This window comes from Patagioenas fasciata, chromosome Z, assembly GCF_037038585.1.
Source record: "Patagioenas fasciata isolate bPatFas1 chromosome Z, bPatFas1.hap1, whole genome shotgun sequence".
Classification (NCBI taxonomy): domain Eukaryota; kingdom Metazoa; phylum Chordata; class Aves; order Columbiformes; family Columbidae; genus Patagioenas; species Patagioenas fasciata.
The window spans coordinates 54,943,408-54,965,558 of record NC_092560.1 but is presented as its reverse complement, the minus strand read 5'-3'; the positions used below and the strand labels follow the sequence as shown (position 1 = coordinate 54,965,558).

At 37.7% G+C, this 22,151-nt stretch overlaps 1 protein-coding gene across 3 annotated transcripts in view; it reads left to right on the top strand.

The window, feature by feature from the left end:
• Positions 1 to 22,151, top strand: part of RGS7BP (regulator of G protein signaling 7 binding protein) — a 44,608-nt gene that overhangs the window by 19,305 nt on the left and 3,152 nt on the right. For all 3 annotated transcript variants that reach the window (XM_065860827.2, XM_071801958.1, XM_071801959.1), the window contains exons 3-5: positions 8,561 to 8,691; positions 20,264 to 20,411; positions 21,835 to 21,905. In XM_065860827.2, the coding sequence (XP_065716899.1) occupies positions 8,561 to 8,691; positions 20,264 to 20,411; positions 21,835 to 21,905 (350 nt within the window). The remainder of the gene's footprint in view (positions 1 to 8,560; positions 8,692 to 20,263; positions 20,412 to 21,834; positions 21,906 to 22,151) is intronic.

Below are 22,151 nucleotides of genomic sequence, written 5' to 3'. Positions count from 1 at the left end.
CAAAACAGCGATTTGATTTAATAACAACATTGCAGCCATTTACGAGAAAGAGCTAGCTCTGGTTTTCCTCTCGCTGGACTGGGATATTGTGTAGCAGTTGTATCACAGTATTACAGCACAATAGTAGAGAACAAATAACACATGATAGTGAAATTGACAGCAGTTTGTGTGATAATCTTTTAGCTGCTATGTATTTCTAAGCTGCAGTGTTTCTGATACTAAAGTGAAAGACAACCTACAGGATAATATTTGTGGGCAGTGATTTTCCACACTGTATCAATCCAGTTTACATTTGTTTTCATGAGAAGTACATATATTCATACATAACTTATACATAAGGCAGAATTTGGTTAATTAATTTTCACTTAGAATTTGCCAAGGGTTTATTTTTCTTTAGCTTTTCAAGACAAGCAGCCTTCATTATATGTCTAGATAATTCTTTTAGCTGATTATAGTTTAGAGCTATTATATATGTTATATTTAGAACTTTTTTTGCAAAAAGATGTATCAAACCCTTCAAGTAACTTAGGTACTCTGTTAACCAAAGATACATCAGTATGTATTTTTAAATGTTGTTGACTGTAAAAGTAAAATGCTGCTCCGTTGAAAATATGTGACTAAAATTTTTAAGTTACATTCAGAACTAGACCATAATCTTTGTTCAGTTTTAGTTGTCTTAAATTTCAGTAATTTCAATGAAACTGAATGCTGGACACTTGTCGGAACTCAGGAAAACGTGAAGGTGTTTTTCTGTTGTAATCAACATTTTGGAAGTAAAATAAAATTGTCTATTTTGTAAAAAAAATCAAAATTTTAAGTGGAATTTTCGCTCTTCACCTTTATTCCTGTATTTTAAAATTAGTATCCAAAGAGCAGTGTTCACCTTTCTTCAGTATACCGGCTACTATATGGTTGGTGTAAGAGCTCCCCCTATAGGTTTTATTTTAAATATCATCTTAGGAAAATAGGAAGGAAAATAAATTCAACTTCTTGTCAGTGCTTCATAAACACGACCTGATTTTGAAAAAGCAGGACTTGGTGGAAGGAAAACCATCAATTTTATGAAAATGTAATTTTATCAGTTTATTTAAGTTGTATTTATAAAAATTCATACTTGTGATTTTAGTAGCAGCTTGATAAGCTGTGTAACTTAAGCTACTGTTTTATAAAGGAATAAACCAGCATTTTCTCTTTTCTAAGTACTTTTAATTCATGTAGATATCAGCATTCTCGAACTGCAGAAATATGGCTTACACAGCCATATGAGTTTCTCACCGACTGAGTAGTGTTGATGTCTTTGAATAAGGACTTACATCCTTTATGGCACCTTGGTGGTATAATATTCATGCGATAACAACAGAAATTCCTACAAAGGGAAGGACAGAATATTTCAAAGTATTTAATATATAGCTATAGTTTAACAGAGAGAGAAAAAAGGAAAACCAGAAACAAATGATCTGCCAGTTTTCCCTAGACATCAGCAATTGTTTCCAGGTCAAGTAGGTAATCTTACAGTCCTCAGGATGGGAAATGTGGTTGTTAGTAGTAATAAGCTAACCATCTGGCTTTCATTCATACAGAGTTTTTGTAATTAAAAACAAACCCAAAAAATCTCTGTATGAAGGAACGCATTCTCTTGGCTTTATTTGAAAAGCAAAGCCTACTGTTTTCTAGTGAAGATCAGGCAGGAGTGAAGCCTGATAGTTATTAAGCAATATGCCAGCTTGTATGTACCTATAGACTTCACCCTACATGTGAAATATTTGCATAAGCACGTGTGCACCCATCTCACCATCCCCCCCCCCCCCCCCATGTATGGGAACACGTGTGTCTTACCACTTCACTGGCAAGAGGCTTTCTCAGAGCAGTAGAATTCCATAAATTCTGTCTTTGGTCCCTGCCACATGGGCCATTCGTTGCATTAGTCCTGTGAAAGGCAGCAGTGCTCCCCTGACAGATGAATATCCCCAAGAAGCCATAACCTGTGTATCCAAATCCTGTAAATCAAAGAATCACAGAATGGCTGGGGTTGAAAGGTTCCTCTGGAGATCATCTACTCTGACCCACCTGCTAAAGCAGGTTCACCCAGAGCAGATCACACAGGAATGTGTCCAGGCAGGTCTTGAACATCTCCAGAGAAGGAGACTCCACAACCTCTCTGGGCAGCCTGTTACAGTGCTCTGGCACCCTCAAGGTAACTAAGTTTTTCCTCCTATTCAGGTGGAACCTCCTGTGTTTCAGTCTGTAGTCTGAAGGTTATCAGTACCTCTTTACTTCACAATGGATGCAGGAAGTGAGCACAATTCCTGTTCACAGCCTTGTGGCAGCTGCTCAAAAGCCAGCAATGAGAAACTGGTCTTTGGCTCATAGGCAGGTGCTCAGTGCTGTGCTTAGCTCTCATATGTCCAGCTGCCCATAAGCTGTTAAGCAGCTCAGTTGGAAACATGATTTAGCGCAGCAGTTCTATGAGATTGTGTTATATGAAATTTTTCTTTAACATCCAAATGATCTCCATAAAGGAATTGACTGGACTAACTGAGACAGTGGTAGCTGACTTTGGGGTGTAATAATACAAGTTTTCATTAACTTTTCTTTGTAAATTAAAACAAATTTGATTTATAGCTATTTAATAATAAATATACCATAATAAACATTCTGAAAGTTATGTCTGTACTAGTTCCCTATTCAACATTTCTCGCAGCTTGACACTGAACATATAGCAAATTACTGAGAGAAATGAAATTGATGACACTTTAAATGAAAATTTTAAGCCCATTACACAGAAGGTGCTTCAAGGATTATAAAATAAGTCTTTATGTGCATTGCTGTCAGAGCATGTGGCTTTCAGAGGTGAAAATGAGGTCTATATACATGCTAGGAGAAAATCATTTCAGGCTAATGGAATTCTCGTGATCATTATTGCAATTCAACGCTAATTAAACAGTTCGAGACAATCAGTGAGGGTAGTGGCCTGGAAACAATTCTCATTGTATGAACTTTGGATAATTAAAAATATTTTTCTTGGATGTCACTGCTGTTAGTATGGATTTGCAAATGAGAGAAGAATTTTGCCTACAGACCATTTATTTACAGATGCTTTATATTCTTGAAAAAAACAAGAATGGGTCAGAACATGCGTAGATCATAGATCTTCCTTATTCTCATGGTACTCATAAATATACAAGAAGAATATACTAGATTTACAGCAGCAGAAAAAAAAAAAAAGTAAATTGAAATACCTGTTACTGTGCTTTCCAGTTACTCTTCCAGCTCATTTGTGAATAGGAAGCTACTGATAAATTCTAATTGGCTTCTTAGCCAATCATCTTGTATATAATTGCTGCTTTTTTAGTCTGTACAATTAAAAATTCTGTAAGACCAAAAAAGTTTTAAAGATGGGTTTTCACCATTTTTGCTTCTTAGAAATGAAATAGCTTATATAAGCAAAATACTGTTTTCTTACACTTGTATGCAGATCCTCAGTCTTTTTGCCAGAGGCAACTAGAAAGGAAGAAATACATTCAGCCTTGTAAATAAAGTTCCTGTAATGGCCATGACTTCTAAAAAATCTTAATAATGCCTACCATGTGAAACCCTGCAGAGGAAACTAGGACAGCCATAATCCATTTTTGCCTAAATCTGCTACAAGGAAATTATCTTTTAAGTTTCCATGCTCCTCATAGTGATAGACTCGTGGTTAAAGAATCCAAGCTTTCAGAAAAGCTAGACAGATTCAACTCTACTTACACAACACAGTGGGGTAGATCTGTAGCTCCCTACCAGAAAGGGCTCTCATCACTGATCAGAAGGTGGTCATCATTACCATCTGTGGTGGCTTTATTTTGTGCAGGTTCCACTTTGCACATCAATGTTTCTGGGGCAGTGCCCTGCAGGTGGAATAGGCAAATCAGTGACTCATTGGTCCGTCACTAGTTGTATAACTGTTTGTCTTCAGGACAAATGAAACCCTGCTCAGAAAGAAAAGTTTAGACATTTAGGAAACTCAAGCAGAGACTTTAATCCCTCTGTTGGTAAGGGTAGCTCAAAGGAAATTACTGTAAATGCACTCATGGGGAAGCAAGCTGGAACAGCAGGTGATGCACGTGGTGGGAGGGAAAAAAAAAAAGCTGGGTCTGCATCTACTGCATTAATTTGATGGTGCTGAACTTGGGAATAGTGTTGAATGCACAGGTAAGAATGTGTGACACTAGAGGGTATAAAACAATCTCATCTGTAAGCTAAAAGGCAGGACAAATCAGGATAGTAAAAGCATTCAAGAGGCCATGTATTATCTAAATATGTATTGGATGGTTCTTAAATTTAGCTATAAGAGAAATAAAGACAGGTATATATAGACCCAAAGTTCAGAAAGTTTACATACAGTTCCAGAGGATGAAAACGTGTGCTGTACTTTTGCTGTATTTGCCTAGTTGCTTGTTTGTGCTGTATTTGGCTAGATGAATTCTGTAAAGTTACATCTTCTCCTGGAACTGCCTTTTGTATCAAACATCAGAATCCTATTCTGCTGTAAAATTAATCCAATCTTGTAGTAACTCTTTTGCAGAAAACGTTGAAATCATTAGGAGCAATACATGCAAAATGAAGAAGTAGATTCTGGTGTTGAAAATACTATTATAATTTGAAATAACAGTCTATCTGAAGAACTGCTCCTGATCTATAGTAAAACAAATTAAATTTATATCTGGGCAATACGTGTTTTATCTTCTTTGGCTAATACTTTTGTACTATAAACTGTTCTTGTCATCTTCTCATTTGAAGAGAAATGCTGTTAAATTTGTGGTTATTGTTTATGTAGAGAGAACAGTCCATTTCTAATGAGCAAATTGATCACAGATATAACATCTACAATTCACATAACAAAGAGGTTGGTTAAAAATGAAAGAAACAGCAAACTGCAGAAAATGTTAAGATTTAAGTCTTGTTAAACCAGGACTAGGTACTATGGATTAATGCAAGATAAAAAAAAGTACTAGATAGTTAATGCAAGGTAAAAAATATAAAATATTGTAATCTATGAAGTAGGACTTTTAGGTGTCTTATGAGTCTGCAATTAAGTACAGCTTTTAAAAAATCAAATTTGGTTTATCCCCAAATAATTTTATATATGTGTGTGTGTTGTGATGCTGTGTGTCTTCTAAACATAATTTCCAACATTTCAGTTCTAGCATTCTTTGTTATACTACTGTTTATGTAGTCACTAAAAACATTTATGTTCTTGTCCTTTGAAAAGAACGTGAGATTTCAACATGGATCCATTTCTAGGAAATATGTGGTTTTATATGAGTTAAGGTTTTGACTCTGAATAAGCAAAGAAAAATTCAGACCGCTAATTTCTCCAGAAAAATATTCTTTATCTTAAGGCTATCAAATGTTTTCCTAGTTGGCATCACTGAGAATAGGATGGAATATAGGAAACATCTGAGAAGACATCTTCAGGATATTGGGGCTGAACCCTTTTTTGTTCTTGCACTATAGCTTTATTCCGTATTTATGCTAAGATGCAGGAAATACCATATTGTGCATGGTATAATTTTTCAATAAACACAAACTCTAGAAGTAGAAAAGTAGATGTGGCTTAAGAGACACCCACATACTATAGTCTAACCAAAAGAAATAAAGAAGTTGGGCAGGTTTATTATCATGTGTGGTATTGCTCCTGAAGTAACACATATAACAGCAGTTGCAATTTACACTCCAGTCATTCATTTCCTGCCTTTTTTATGAGGTCTACTTTGAAATGGATTGGCAGGTGGGACCTATCTTCCTTTGTTCCTTCTGACTAAGTCATGATTTCTTTTCAGTCTTCAGTCTTTTCCAACCTTGTTTTTTTCTTGTTGATTTTTTTGTTTGGTTTTTTTTTTTGGCTGCATTTTTTGGTTGGTTAAGCATTCTTGGTTGTACAGCTTAACACTACTGTGGTTCCTACCACTTGTTCTCAACATGTACAAACACCCATAGTCTTTCTTCATATGCTATGAAAGTGCCAAGGTTGCTCTTTCCTTTTAGGAAGGTTCTCTTCTATGGAACCTTCATGGTTCCATTTGATTTCTGGTGTCCCTTGTAGGGACAGGAACCCTTAAGAACCTTGGAAAACCACACAGTTTCTTCCTTGTTGAAGGCAGATTGTGGCAAGTGTTGGCATCAAATATTCCTTTGAAGTAGCACCTTCCTCCTGCCCACTGAGCCACATGCATCAGGGCCTATCTTATACTGGCCCTATTTTCTTACCCAGGATACAACTACGTATATTCTTCCTAGGCGTCACTCAAAACAACTTATGGTCTCCTTTGCCAGAAATAAGAGTGAATCTCAAATGCAAGAATTAGTAGGTTTTAGCATGCAGTAATCATTTGAACTGAACTTCAATAAGATTGTATCAGCATAAACTGAGACAATTTTCCTTAAAATGAAGTTTTGGTCTTGACAAAAGTGCTTACTATTTCAGCTGTACCCTGGATCTAGGTATAAATAATAACCTCTTGTCTTAGGTCAGAAAGAACCTATTTTACTATTTTAAGTAACATTGCTTGCTGTAGGATTCGAAGCCTTTGGCCTGGATTTGTATTGAAAATTATTCAACCATAGCAGCCCAATCTAGTGCTGCTACAAATAATTTCTCAGGTAAGTTGCTTTGTTTTGCATGAGGAAATCCACAAGACCAATTTTATTTCATATATGGGAGGGTCTGTTGAAGCATCAGTTTAACTCAGGAAATTCAAGCACTGTAAAGAATGCTAGCAATCTTTTCATTGTGAAAGCATCATTTCTATTATTCATAGGCTAGAAATCTGAAAGCAGGCTGAAATTTTTTTTCATTTCTTAGTTGTATTATTTAGAAATTACATTAGGTTCAGGTTATTTAGAAAAGCAGATTTCTGTAGTTGTTATAAAAAAACAGTTTTGAGGGTTATCTTACCATTTAACATCGGTGTGTAGGAAACCAATAGCAAGAATGAACATGAAATGGCTGAAATCCTAACTCTTCAATCTTCGCACTTACTGCCCTCTAGAAAGTACGTTTAGAATGAGTGTTGAAAACCTAATTCTGAGGTGTGAGTGAGTAAATCACTTCTTAAACACTTATAGAAAAAAGTTTAAGTTTATAAGCATAATGTTTATGCCTGTGCAGCATTCTCAGCCTACAAAAGTGAGATTTAATGTGTGGACCTGTTGGAGAGGGCCCAGAGGAGGCTACCAAGATGATCAGAGAGCTGGAACACCTCTGCTGTGAGGACAAACTGAGAGAGTTGGGGCTGTTCAGCCTGGAGAAGAGAAGGCTCTGGGGACACCTTATTGTAGTCTTTCAGTACTTAAAAGGGACCTGTAAGGAAGATGGGGACAGACTTTCTAGCAGGGCATGTCATGATAGGACAAGGGGAAATGGTTTTAAACTAAAGGAGAGGAGGTTCAGGCTAGACATGAGGAAGACTTTTTTTACATTGAGGGTATTAAAAACCAGGGTGTTTGTAAAAGATGGACCCAATCTGAAATCGCGCTATTATCTCTGCAACTATGGACTGCCCATGAATGAAACTCTTTTATCACTTCAGAGGGTAGGGCATAGAGTTTCAAATGATTACCGCTAGATGCCTCTCCCAGCTGTTTGTAAATTTTTGCGTAGTTGTAACATGTTGCCATAGTTAAATATACTGCTTTGAAATTGGATCCATCTTTTGGAAACACTCTGTACTGGCCGAGGTTGCCCAGAGAGGTGGTAGATGCCCCATCCCTGGAGACATTCCAGGCCAGGCTGGACGGGGCTCTGAGTAACCTGATGTAGTTGAAGATGTCCCTGCTCATGACAGGGAGTTTGAATAAGAAGACCTTTGAAGGTCCCTTCCAGCCCAAACTATTTTATGATTCTATGATTTTACAGCCAGGCTCAAGAATTGGTTCCTAGATCTGGGTAAATTCGTCTCTTAGTGTCTTAAGCGATTAATAGGAGGGGTAGGATTACTCTTGATTTCAGTTTTTGTTTTCAAGATTATTACTACTTTTCTGAAAAAAATTCTTGAGCATCCCATTCTCCTTGCAGTGCAGTATCCCTTGATTACTAATTTAAACATGGGGTGGGTGTGAAAGAAATTCAGGCAGAAAGTATAGAACCAAAATAATACAACTGACTTGTTTCTGATGAGAGTGTCTTCAAAGTAGAGCTGATTATGCATCTGCACCAGGACCAATAGTAACTGGACCTGGATGGTAAAATAACCCTTTAATGTACCAGAAAATACTTAGCCCAAGCTTTTAAAAAGGAGAAGATATCTCAGACACTTACTTACCTCTTTTCCAAAAATATACAGAGGAGAAGACATGAAATCTTACAAAGACCACCCAAGTTTAGCTGTTTTAAGTCTAGAGCTTTATAGAGCTAGAAAATTGTTTGTAAATAGAGTTTGTTAGAAACAGGTTTTTTATCATATACACATAGCTTCATGAAACAGAGTATTATGTGGTTGCTTCCAACAGCAGGGAAGTGGATTTGATGACCCTCTCTTCCAGTCTCATTCCTAACTAAAATTTTTCTCTTTTACTGCAGCCCAGAAGATGGTGAAATTCATCCTGAAATCTGTCGACTATACATCCAGTTACAGTGTTGCTTAGAAATGTACACAACAGAAATGCTCAAGTCCATATGTCTGCTAGGATCACTGCAGTTTCATCGGAAAGGTATTGAATTGCACAAACATACAGATGCTGATTGAAAAAAATAAACAACAGTCTTTTAGGACGTGCATGGATATTCATGAAAGACAAAGCACCAAACTGTAGAATGAAGTATTCCGCTGAAGCTTTTCAGCTACTGAAATAAAGCTGTATTTCTATTTCGTTATAATTGTTGTTACGGAAATGTGCCGTATCAGGCATGTGTCACTAATGCCCCTGTACTTTAGAAGTCTGAATTTTTCTTTTTTTAAAATAGCGGTCCCAAATGTTTTAGCTGTCAGTCAAATCAGTGAGAAAACTATCTCAGTCATTTTATTAGGTGTATTTTTTGAGTGTGATATTTGAGGGCACTTGGTGGAGCAATATGGCATGGTTTTAGTACTAAACTCATTCTTTACTATCCCTGTTATTTATCCAACAACGCTAGCTTATAGCAAAAGACAGATAAATATAGCTAAAAAGCTGCCAAACTCTATAAAACTAGATACTAGATTCAGAACTGAAATCTATCTCATAGAGTGTTTTTACCCACAAAGTAGATGTCCTCGCTTCAGCAAAAATGCATCTATCCAATGATTTCATATTTGATTAGACACTTAATGAAAGGAAGATGGAGAAATGCAGATAATTTACTGAATTAGGTTACTTAGTACCCTCATTACTGAGTGATGGTACACACTCATTGGGACTCTGTCTGTGCTAGTTGTAAATGCTCTTTCTGCAGATAATATCTCATCAGAATATACTAGGTAAAGACAAGACAAAGTTCTGTTATGAACTGTAATGAAGGTGTTGTAATGAGCCCTATATATTTCCTGCCCTGCTGAAAGATCCCATAATGTATTTTTCACATCTAGCTATAGGATACGGCCAAAGCCAGTCATATTTTTATTATGAAAATAAGAATTAGAGTTTTATAATTGCTCAATTGAACTTCTCAGTTGTTTTCTCAAGTTGAAATCTTTAAAATAGGAAGAAGCAGAATTAGAGAGCCATTTTATAACAACATGCCAGTAGCTGCTAAAATTAATCGTCATTTTTTAAGATAGATTGCACTACAGTTCCTCACATTGGTTACAGTTGTCAAACCACCTTCTGTAATCACAGAAAGAAAGTAGCTTGAGGTACCATCGATAACCCAGATATGTCTTGTCTCTCCCTCTTGCCTCTGTATGTAATCCAAATTAATAACTTAAACTCAACATCAAACTATTAGATGTCTAAAGTTGGATAAGATGAAATACAGCATTACAGTATGGGACAGCTTAGTTCCTGTCCAGCAGTAGCTCCTCATCTCACCATAGAGAAAATCATGGTAGCTATTCTCCTATTGCTAAATATGCTGTATGCATATAGATAACCACAGTAACTTGGCTCTAAGTTTCTGTGACATTCTTTGGGAAAATTTAATAATAGGCAAAAATTAATCAGAGGGATTCAAATAATTCCAATTTTTGAATTTAGCCAATAGAACACTGCTCTTGTAATTTAAATACTTGGTATTTACAACACCTAGAAGTGTTGTAAAGGCATCATGCAATGGGTTACATGTTAAGTGTTTTTCCACAGTGAAGGTAGTCGTATACGAGAACAGGCATCCAAAGAGGGTGTGAAATCTCCATCTTTGGAGATACTGATCACTAAAACAGCTCTGAGCAGTCAGATGCAAGTTGGCCCTGCTTTCAGTGGCGTGTTAGGCTAGATGACCTTACAACCTATCTGTTCTGTTTTCTGCCAAAACATACTATTTTCCAAGGAGTAGAATGAACCTATATCTTTCTCTAATTTCTTTACTTACAGAGAATGGTACTGCAGTATAGGCAAAGTCCATAAATTTATCTCTAGGAATGAAAGAGATGGTAATTTCACCATTATATGGCATATTGTGCTGTTGCTAGTATACAGCTTTTTTACTTTTTCACCTGGTTAGTTTTTCACTGGTTTTTCACCAAGTGACCATATTAAAAAATAAAAAAAAAAATTAAAAGTTTTCCCTTCGTACAAAGATTACTACCCTTAGAAATTTAGCTTAATTCTTAAATGTCTGTTGTCTGATGTTCTTGCTGTGTTTTGAAGCTCATTTTTGAAGGTAAGATTTTTCATGTGGATGTAATATTTTCCATTTTCCAGTCCTTTTACCTGCTGGGTAAGTGATTTGTTAGGTTTTTAAATCTCCCATGAGATTTCACGTATTTATGTAGTTACTCGAAAGCCATCAGAGATTCAAGTAGAATGACCTGCAGGCTGTTCTAAGCAATCTACAGCTAATAAATACTAATGTGGGTAACTGGTATCATGACCAGACATTATCAAACAAACTGTAGAACTGATAAAGCTAAGGCAGTGGGCTCATGCTGATGCTCTTTTTCCAAGAGAAATTCAACCAATGCTCCCTGCTGGGAAACAGATGCTCTTTAGTGAAACATCACACTATGGTTTGAAAGGCTGAGCTCTGGGTATTTTCACGGACTTTCGCAGTACTGATCTTCTCATCTCCCCTTATCTTTTTGTTCTACTGAACAAACATTCCTATATATACTGCATAGTTTATATCAAGCTTCCTGTAGAGAAATTTCTTGCATACTTATAGTGCTTTAGATTAACTTACTCCTGTCAGACAATCTCTGCTAGAAAAGTCAGTCTGTTATTTCTTTGAGATATAACAGTGACAGTCTGGCCAAAATCCATAAATATTTCCCACTGTGTAGTGCAGTAAATAAGCTGAGGTAAGTGTTTCTAATGATTCGGGGTTTTTTTCACAGTATCACAGTATGTTTGGGATTGGAAGGGACCTCAAAAGATCATCTAGTCCAATCCCCCTGCTGGAGCAGGAACACCTAGGAGAGGTCGCACAGGAATGTGTCCAGGCGGGCTTTGAATGTCTCCAGGGAAGGAGACTCCACAACCCCCCTGGGCAGCCTGTTCCAGTGTTCTGTTACCCTCACTGAGAAGAAGTTTTTTCTCAAATTTAAGTGGAACCTCTTGTGTTCCAGCTTGATCCCATTACCCCTTGTCCTATCATTGTTTGCCACTGAGAAGAGCCTGACTCCATCCTCGTGGCACTCACCCTTTATATATTTATAAACATTAATAAGGTCACCCCTCAGTCTCCTCTTCTCCAAACTAAAGAGCCCCAGCTCCCTCAGCCTTTCTTCATAAGGGAGATGCTCCACTCCCTTAATCATCTTTGTTGCCCTATGCTGGACCCTCTCCAGCAGTTCCCTGTCCTTCTTGAACTGAGGGGCCCAGAACTGGACACAATATTCTAGATAGGGTCCCACCAGGGCAGAGTAGAGGGGAAGGAGGACCTCTCTCGATCTACTGACCAACCCCTTGTAATACACCCGAGGATGCCATTGGCCTTCCTGGCCACAAGGGCACAGTGCTGGCTCATGGTCATCCTGTTGTCCACCAGGACCCCCAGGTCCCTTTCCCCTACACTGCTCTCTAATATGTAATTTCCCAACCTATACTGGTACCTGGGATTGTTCCTGCCCAGATGCAGGACTCTACACTTTCCCTTGTTAAATTTCATCAGGTTATTTCCTGCCCAACTCTGCTGCCTGTCCAGGTCCCGCTGGATGGCAGCACAGCCTTCTGGCGTGTCAGCCACTCCTCCCAGCTTAGTGTCATCAGCAAACTTGCTGATAGTACACTCAATTCCCTCGTCTAAATCGTTAATGAATATATTGAATAATATTGGCCCCAGTACTGACCCCTGAGGCACTCCACTAGATACTGGCCTCCAACTGGACTCCGCACCATTGACCACCACTCTCTGGCTTCTCTCTTTAAGCCAGTTTGCAACCCACCTCACTACTCTATTGTCTAGACCACACCTCCTCAATTTAGCTGTGTTGAATCTACATTATGTTTGCAGAGTTCAACATTTAGGAAGTTTCAAAGGACATAATGAAACATGCCCAAGTAGCCTTAATTCAGGCTTTTTGTAGTTAGTCTGTTCAAATTGTTCAGTGTTCATACATTGCATTGCGCACAAATCTGTTCTAAAAGCATAATTCTTCTGTTCCTCAGACCTTTCTCAGTAACTCCTGCACTGATGGAATTATCTTCGGAACTGCCTCAAGTAGTGAGGTAGTAGCAGAAGGAACAAAGAGAGATTAAGCTAAAGATTGCTAATCTAGAATTTGAGATTGCAGTTACTTTGTGCACTGCTGTAGTGTTCATCATTTTTCAGTAGCTTTGTTTAGAGCTGGGTGCAAAGAGTCTCTGGGTTGAGCAATCAATTAGAAATCCTTTGTCAATAAATATTTTGAGGACCTGTGTTTGACCAACTTGGATAGAATCACATGAAAACTTTGGGCAGGTATAGAGTCCAGTTTTCAGGGCAGCACTATGAGAAACTCTCTTGTGTCTTCGTGCTATTTCTAATATGATGGCTTTAAGGATCTTCCTGTCTGTTTTGTCATAGCCAGTACCTGTTGGGGTTGACCACAGCAAATACCTATGGGAGGGTGGTAGATAGGGCAGAGAGCAGCTCTCGTTCTGGCTCTTCCAGCAAATCTTCTGAAGCTTCTCACTGCATTTGTTCACCTAGTTTTCTTCTGCATCACTGTCACACTCTGGCAGAACTTCTTTGGATAGCATCATCTTTCTCAGACTTTGTCAAGCAACAGATGAGTTCACTTACCTAGGACCTGCAGCTTCTCTCTTTATCTTGGTTCTTTATCTTTGTTCCCCTCTATCATTTGCATTATATAGTTTTGTGCCTTAGGCAGAAGTGTCAAACACAGTTCTTAAACCTAGCAATACCTCTTAAAAGTTGAATTGGAGTTTCATGGAACATAAGATATTCTGAAGGAGCTTAGGTACCTCTCTGAAGTGTTTACAAAATTCAGCTCTAACTCCATGAAATGTTATTTGTCTACTTTACTGATATTGGATGATCACAACATTGACTATTCTTTTGATTAAATAAAAAAATCCTGGCTTAGCTAGCAACATCTTAGAAGAAGTAGTCAACATATTTTCTCTCCATGGAAGCTGCTGGATATGATTACGCATTTTCCAAATTAATACTGAGGTTGTCGCGGTCCCACATTGAGAAAACCCAAAACTGTCACAACATTCTGAAGTGCACTCCAGCATACGTTGCTGTATTCAGCCACAAGTATTTTGGGATCATATGTTTTCATTGATACTTTATAAAGAACTTAATTGCATTTTTAATGTGTAAACATATTAGATGGAAGAGCTTTTCTGATTCATATATCCACAATCATGATATAATCCTTCTGTTGTTAGAAACTGTAGATGATGATGATGATGATGATCATGATGATGATTATTATTATTATTATAGCATTTCACTGTGGAGGTGCACATTAATGAACTTTAATGTCTATACACGTTTATATAGAAACCATTAATTTCTTAGCATCATCTACAGATGTAATTGATTTGGTTATGAAATTACATATATTTGAAAATATTTTTTAAACTCTAAATAGCAGATTGCACTTATTCTATTAGCTAGCTATGCAGCATTTGAGCAAAGTACTCGTTTTAGTAATTAAGGGACTAGGCCCATATAACAAATCAAAAGCAAGGGCGAACAGGTGAAATAAACTGGAAGTGTTTTCCAAAGTTCAAAACATGCTGTAAAAGTAGTTAAAGCTACCTTGTCAAAGAAGTACGACATTGGAAAGCGATAACCATTTATGCCAAGTCTGAAAAAAATAGCTCATAGTTTATGTGTAATTATAAGAATATATTATTGTGGTTGAGAATCTGTTCAACCTTGTGTATTGTTTGAAACTTGTTGAAAAAGAAGCGTACACACATGGAGAGGTAATTTATGCTGTCAGTTATTTACACATAGCTCTAGTAATTTTAAAAGAATTTGAATCAATGTATGGGAAAAAATAAGTCCGCAATATATTAGATTCCCAGAATCTTACAGTTTCTTGTATGAAATGTTCTCAAAGTCTTATTCTTTCCTGTGTCTTTTTTTTTCTAAATGATATCTTTATACATTAATTTCTCAGAATAAAATGCAAAATACTTTAGTGCTTGTTACCTACATATTGTTTATTTTTACCACAAGCCTATTTGGAACCCATGAAGAAAGAAGTACAGCTCTACGACTGTAAATAGAGATATGTGAGCCCCATCTGACATCATAGAATGTCCTGAGTTGGAAGGGACCCATAAGGATCATCAAGTCCAACTCCTGTTTTTGCATGGGACAACTCCGCAGTGGACACCACATGTCTGAGGGTGTTGTCCAGTCTCTTCTTGAACACTGCCAGGCTTGGGGCCATGACACCTCCCTGGGGAGACTGTTCCAGTGCTCCACCACCCTCTGGGTGAAGAACCTTTTCCTAATGTTCAATGTAAACCTCTCCTGGCACATCTTCCTGACATTCCCTTGGGTTCTGTCATTGGTCACCAGAGACAAGAGATCAGTGCCTGCCCCTCCTTCTCCCCTTGTGAGGAAGCTGTAGCCATGATGAGGTCTCCCCTTAGTCTCCCCTTCTCCAGGCTGAACAAACCGAGTGACTTTAGCCGGTCCTCACACGGCTTGCTTTCCAAACTCTTCACCAAATTTGTAGCCCTCTTCTAGATACTCTCCAGTAGCTTTATATCTTTTTTTAACCAGTGACACCCAGAACTGCACACAGTGCTCCAGGTGAGACTGCACCAGTGCAGAGCAGAGCGGGACAATCAGCTCCCTCGCCCGACTGGCAATGCTGTGCTGGATGCACCCCAGGACACGGTTGCCCTCTTGGCTGCCAGGACACACTGTTGGCTCATGTTCAACTTACCGTCAACCAGAACTCCCAGATCCCTCTTCGTGGAGCTGCTTTCCAGCCTCTCATCCCCCAGTCTTTATGTACAGCCAGGGTTGCTGTGTCCCAGCTGCAAAATCCAGCACTTGCTCTTGTTAAAGTACATGTGGTTGGTGACTGCTCAGTTCTCCAATTTGTCCAGATCCCTCTGCAGGCCCTCTCTGCCCTTGAGAGTGTCAATAGCTCCTCCCAATTTTGTGTCATTGGCAAACTTACTTAGCATTCCCTCCAGTCCTGTGTCCAAGTCATTTATAAAGACATTGAAGAGAGCTGGTCTTAAGATGGATCTCTGTGGAACCCCACTGGTGACTGGTTGCCAGCCCAACATTACCCCATTTACTAGAACCCTTTGAGCCCAGCCCATCAGCCAGTTGCTCACCCAGTGCACCGTGTGTTTATCCAGCTGTGTGGTGGACATCTTGTCCAGGAGGATATTGTGAGACAGTATCAAAGGCTTTACTGAAATCCAAAAAGATCACATCGACAGGCTTCCCTTGGGCAACTAGTTGGGTAGCCTTGTTGTAGAATGAAATTAAGCTTGTTAAGCAGGACTTTCCCCTCTTGAACCTGTGCAGGCTGAGACCAGTGACTGTGTTGTCATTCAGATGTATAAATGTAGCTGAGGGCAGAATGATACCAGCACTAACAAAAGTGGTAGGTGCCTGCATGTTTAGGTAAAAAAGAGAAGGACTCAATCTTATGGGAAAATCATGTGTACATACTATGGACAGAAAATATTAGGTTTTTGTGACATAAATTCAGACTGAACTCATCCGTGCATTGTTGGTACATGAGAATGATAGCAAATCACAAGTAACAGTGTATCATCTACCATATAAGAAGTTCATACCATTATTGTTCTTTTTCCGGTATGTGTTTTGTGATAACAACAGATATTTCTTTAAAATAGTAACTAAAAGCCTATGATAGCTTGTATTACAAATTATAAAAATAAACCCTCAATTCAGCGAAGGGATTCTTGTTTTATTTGGCTTTGTTTACATTACATGTTATTTAGAATTTTGAAGGAGAAAGGAAGGATTGTTTAATGGATGTGCTGTGATTTTAGCATTCTATTTAAACACTGGTAGATACGTGTAATTACTTACACATATTATTACTTACACAAGAGGGATAAGATGCATGAGGGAAGAGAACCACACAGGTATGGATGAACAAGCACTTAAAAAAACCCCAGAAAATCATCCATTCTTGTGTGAACACTGTGAAGACGCCAAAACTAATAGAACAAAAACAAGTGTGGGAGGAGGAAAATGCAATATCTAATACAGACTTGTTAATTTTGCTTTTTTCTTAATAATAGTATTTCCAGTGAGACGATCTCTGAGTTCTGCAGGTCCCAAGTTTAAGTCAGAAATGAAGTTCATCAGGTTGTTAGCCATATTTGCCACATTTCTTTATCACTTCGTACACTATTCTTTCCTATTCCCCTCTGTATGTTCTACATGTAATTCACTTTAGCTGTGACCTATAGCTTGTGCATTTATCCTTAATTGCCAGGTTAGAAATCTGATGCAAATGCTGCCTTCTTTTTGAGAGAGGGTTTCTCTCAGCTTTGTTAAATTTTGTTATTCCTCTTAAAGATCTTTCTGTTTCATCTGTGGTAAAGCCTAACTGTCTCTGATGGACATGTAACAGATTTCTTTTTTTCATTATGAAATTTTCACTGGGAAACAGGTGATGACTAAGAGCAGGTACACAGCGCAGCACAACAGAAGCACATACAGATAACCATGGAAGCAGTAAGGAGCACAACAGGTGGGACACACGAAGCCCAGTGGTCACAGATGAGATATATATATCCTTACTGAACTGATCATTTGCTACCCTCTTATTTATTCTCATGCAAGTTTAATCTGCAGCATTATTTAATTCAGTGAATTTAATATCCTACCAAAGGCATTTTCTGCTTGTTAAAAAAAAAAAAAAAAAGACAAAGAGAAGACAAAGAATACATAGAATACATCATGCTTTATAGTAAAATTTCACAGTAAAATGAAACTCTGTCTGGTCCACTGGCAGGAACAAGTGACTGTGGATGTCTCTGAAAACACCGTGCATGATCAAGCTCCAACTGAAATTAATGAAAGTAAAATTCAGGGTTCAAATCTCTATTTTAAGAATGTGTAATACAAAAGATATCCTTACCCCCACAAGAAGGATGAGAAAATTGAAGAGCTTTTGTTTCTCTGCGGGCTGTGTAGTAGATGTATTAAGCCTGAGTCATATACATTATTATTCAAGCAAAGCCTTTATTATTAGCTGTTTTCAAGTGATTGAGCAGATGCTCTGAGATTCAATAAAGGCTTCATGAATTGTTCACAATACAACAGAATTACTGGTTAAAAGCTATTTCAGTTGAAATCTGTGCTGTTCATTCTGTTAAATCTGCAAGAGCTTGCCTTTGTGCTAACAAAAAGAATGTTACAGTTTCAGTGCTTCTTGTTCTCAAGTTGTGAAAAAGAGCCATTACTCTTATTTCATCTACTATTGTTATTTTTTCCATTGAAACGCTTTTCACATCCCTGAAGGATACATCTATAGACAGGGTTGTTCTTGACATCTTGTCACCAAAGACCAGGTCAGATTTCCAACATAACACTTTAAAATAATGGGAGAATTAACTAATAGCCAGTTCCAGCAGTAAAACCTTGTGATATCAGTGGCAAATTAGATGGTTTCCCTGGGGCAACCCTCTTTCACAAAAGGGTGAGATATTGGTTGCAGTGTCTTGTGTTATGGGTTTCTTGTAATGGGAAAGATGAAGTGTGCACAAATTAGCAATTTAAATTGTACGATATTTACTACCTTAAAGTAACAACATACTCTGCAGTTAAGAACTAGAAAAAATTGCATGGTACAGAGTAAAACATATCTGGGAAGTAGGCTTAGGCTGCTGTTCTACAAGCAATTGAGTCAGAATAATAACTTGTTACCAACAGAGAGATGTTGATCCCTTCCCCTCCATCTCCCCTCCCTCATCATGCCTTCACTTCTTCTTCCCTTCCACTGCATCTGGCAGTGATCACCCTCCTCCTCCTCTGGCACTTGCTCTGGAACATGTCGTGTTGTTTACTGACCTGACTTAAATCAGTGCAACGTCAGAAAACTTAAACACTTTACTTTTCCTCTTTTTGAAGTCATCTTCTACCATTTGATGGGTTAAAGTGCCTACCTGAGGGATCTGGCAAAGCACAAGTTAGCAGTGGATGCCAAAGTAACTAGCAGAGAAGGGACACAGGACATAATTCTTTTATAGATTATAAACTTGTTATGTCAGATCATGCTATCTCTTGGAATCATAGCTAGATGACTTTGCTGGGGGAAGCAGGGAAAAGGGCTTCCTACCAACTTTAAAGAGTAAAGAAAACATTAGGCAAGGATTTCCTGTAATTTAAGTGATGTCTAGTTTGACATTCAGGCAAGTAGCTAAGAATATTTTTTTTTCAGCAAAGGAATAATTTACCAGAATACAACAATGTAGAGAATCTGCCAAAAAAAAAAAAGTTTCTTAAGATCCAGAAATTTCTAGTTTAAAAAAAACAAGGTTACAAGCCTGATAGCAGGGATACTTCTTTGTGATGTGGAAGAGCAATATAGCATGATCTGCCACCTTGGTCTCTAGTGTGCCAGAAGAATGGGCTAAATGACCACTACTTTATTAGCTGTTCTTGTTCTTCCTGTTCTTTGTCAAACCTTATAGTAACTACTCACGTTACCGATGTGAAAGTTTTTCGAATTGCAACAGCTGTGAGATGAAAATAATATTTCCTACTCAACTCCTTATACCACTGGTTTAAACATTCACTTTTTTTTCTCTATTTTTAGAAGGTTTTGGGTTTTTGGTTTTTTGGTTTTGTTTGTTTGTTTGTTTGTTTTCTGGGATTGTCTACTTCATTTAAGGAGAACTCAGAGGGGGAAAAGCTTTTAACTTCTCGATAATGTGTCTGAGATCCACTCCAATTTGATTTTTTTCATTTAAATGTACTTGGTGCTAGGACTGTACGTGCCACTACAGAAAGGAATACCATCAGACAGCCCACAGCAGGTTTACAACTTTGCCAAAACATCCCACCAGTGCTTAACTCTCTTGCATACTCCACTGTCATGAGCCACACACTTTATCTCCCTGACAAAAGCTCTGGCAGATCTGTCAGGAAGCCCCCGTTCAATTCCAACAGTGCATTTCTTTTTCATATAGTGAGCATGAATTAGGCAAGTGTAAGCATGGAAATTCAGAATACAATTCATATTGGACTGTGAGTGGTGACAGCTATGTATTGCTTTTAAAATGTTGAAGTAAAAAGCTGCACATTTTCGTCTTTTGTTTTCCTTTAGTATTGCTGTAATTACAGTGTTCTTTAGTGTCAAAGATTCTCAAGTTGCTTTCAGAATGTATGCTGTATTTTCTGTACTTGTTTTGTTCTGTTTTGTCCTCTGGCTCTTATTTTTGTGTCACATGTGAGTCACTGGAGTTTAACTGAAACCTTTCATAATACTGTGTAAAATTCTAAGGGTGACACATGCTTGCATGGGTCTTCTCTTAGCTTTGTTCAGTATCAGCACTGATTAGCAGATTGGTGTGGTCCGCTCTCTTTCTGAACAGTTCTTCCTCAGAGTTTGCATTCACCACTTCCTTAATTTATACTGTGCAAGATCAGGCTCAAAAACATCAATTATATAATCTGTGTATACAACTTAATAAATAATGGGGATATATGTTTTGTTTAAATATTTTAAAGGAAAAGAACCTTGTGCCAAATCCAAGATACTAGATACTAAAGTGGAGGAGAGTTCTGAAGTACCTATTTTAGAAGACACATCATCATCACCAACAGATATTCAACAGCATTTATGGCAGGTTTCCACAGATATTGAAAACACTGACAGGTATGTGTAGTACTTCATTCCTAAACGAAACAAATTTCTGTCTATGGTTTATTTAGCTTTTTCCAATTAGGCAGCCAGTGTTGCTACTATAAAAGGTATTAGTAAATCAAATAATCTGTTAGCATTCCTGTTACATTTAATGCATCTGAGAGCAACTCCTGAAAAAAAGGCAAAGAGAAGTGACATCCTTAATTACGCTGCTTACCAGAGGGTAGTTGTTAAAAACAAAGGATGGGAAATGAGGTTGCTAGTGCACCGGGTTCTCTGAAAGAGGCAGCTTTTGTCTCATCTTCAGTGCTTTCTGATTGTGTATGTGAAATCTGCTGGCCTATGGTTCTGGTTTCATAAATCAGAAGCACAAAATCTAGTTCATTTATTTCTGCCCACAGTTATCAATGTGGAAGTCTTAGGAGGGGAACATCATCCACAGGTTTGGACTTCATTTACTCTCTTAACTGTGCAGCTGAAAAGCAAAAATGAGAGCGTGCAGTAGGGAGCAATCCTGATTGCCAACGTTTCTTTGCCAAAAATACCTGGTTTTATGACTTTGATTATTTAGCTGCTGCTGCTGAGATTTTAATGGTTTCCATGTTTATTTATATAAAATGAAGTTATACGCTACTGAGATTAACTTGGAGAATAAAACAGCAATTTATTATTAGTCATACTGCTTCATTTCTAAGAACCATTTTATATGTAGATGAATGAGTCAAGACCACATTGTTTTTAAATCCTGAAAGCCTTAAGACATAACAACCCTGCACACAGAATTGCTAGTCTGCCATCTATCTGTAAAATAGGAACCTTTTTGCAACTTCTTGCTTCTCAAAATATATCCAAACGTAACTTGCTTTGTGAGATGGTATTTTGTTATCGTATTTTCTGTCTTCTGCCTTCTAGAAAAATTTTGTGCCTGAGTCCTAAGAGGGGTAAAAGTGACAGCTCTGTTTCTGAAATTTTCATTTAATGTGCAGGGAGCTTAAATATCAAGGATTTTAATTTCCTTTGGAACAATGAAATGCATTCATGGCGCAAGATATGAAATGCTGATAAAAGGTATTAAGTTGACATTAGTACTTGCTTGTGCTAATTTTAAGGTATGTTGTGTACTTTGCCACTAGGATCACATTGTGCCCACCAACTCACTTAGTATGGAATACTGAAGTGCCAGCTTAGATGATAAATTTGGATCAGATTCAAGTAGTTAATATCAGACTGGCTTAAAAGTGCTCCCTGATTAAATCTACTTCCTTTTATTGTGATATGCTTCTTTTGATACATGTATGTGAACCAAATGCTTGCCCAACAGGTTTTTGTATTTATTGCTCCATTATTTCAGCATATAAAGGTATACTGTGAGCCATTCCCCATTCATTTTTCAACTGCTGTTCCATTGTATCTCTTTCAACTTTTGTTTCCACAGAGATATGAGAGAAATGAAAAACCTTTTAAGTAAACTCAGGGAGACTATGCCTTTACCACTGAAAAATCAAGGTAGGTTTTGTATTTTCTTTCTGTAAGGAAAATTAAGATAACAAAAGGTTTTGCCTTCTACTAGACAAAAAAATCTAGTGTTGTTTTATAGAAGTTACAAAAAGAAAAACCTGTATGAAATTTCTTCCCTACTGATTAAGTTGAGCCAGAATTTGGTATGTGAACTTTGGCCTCTCGAGTTTCATAAGAGGTATTCGTGAATTTTGTAGATATGGTATCTATAGATAAAATAATAGACTTTTCAAG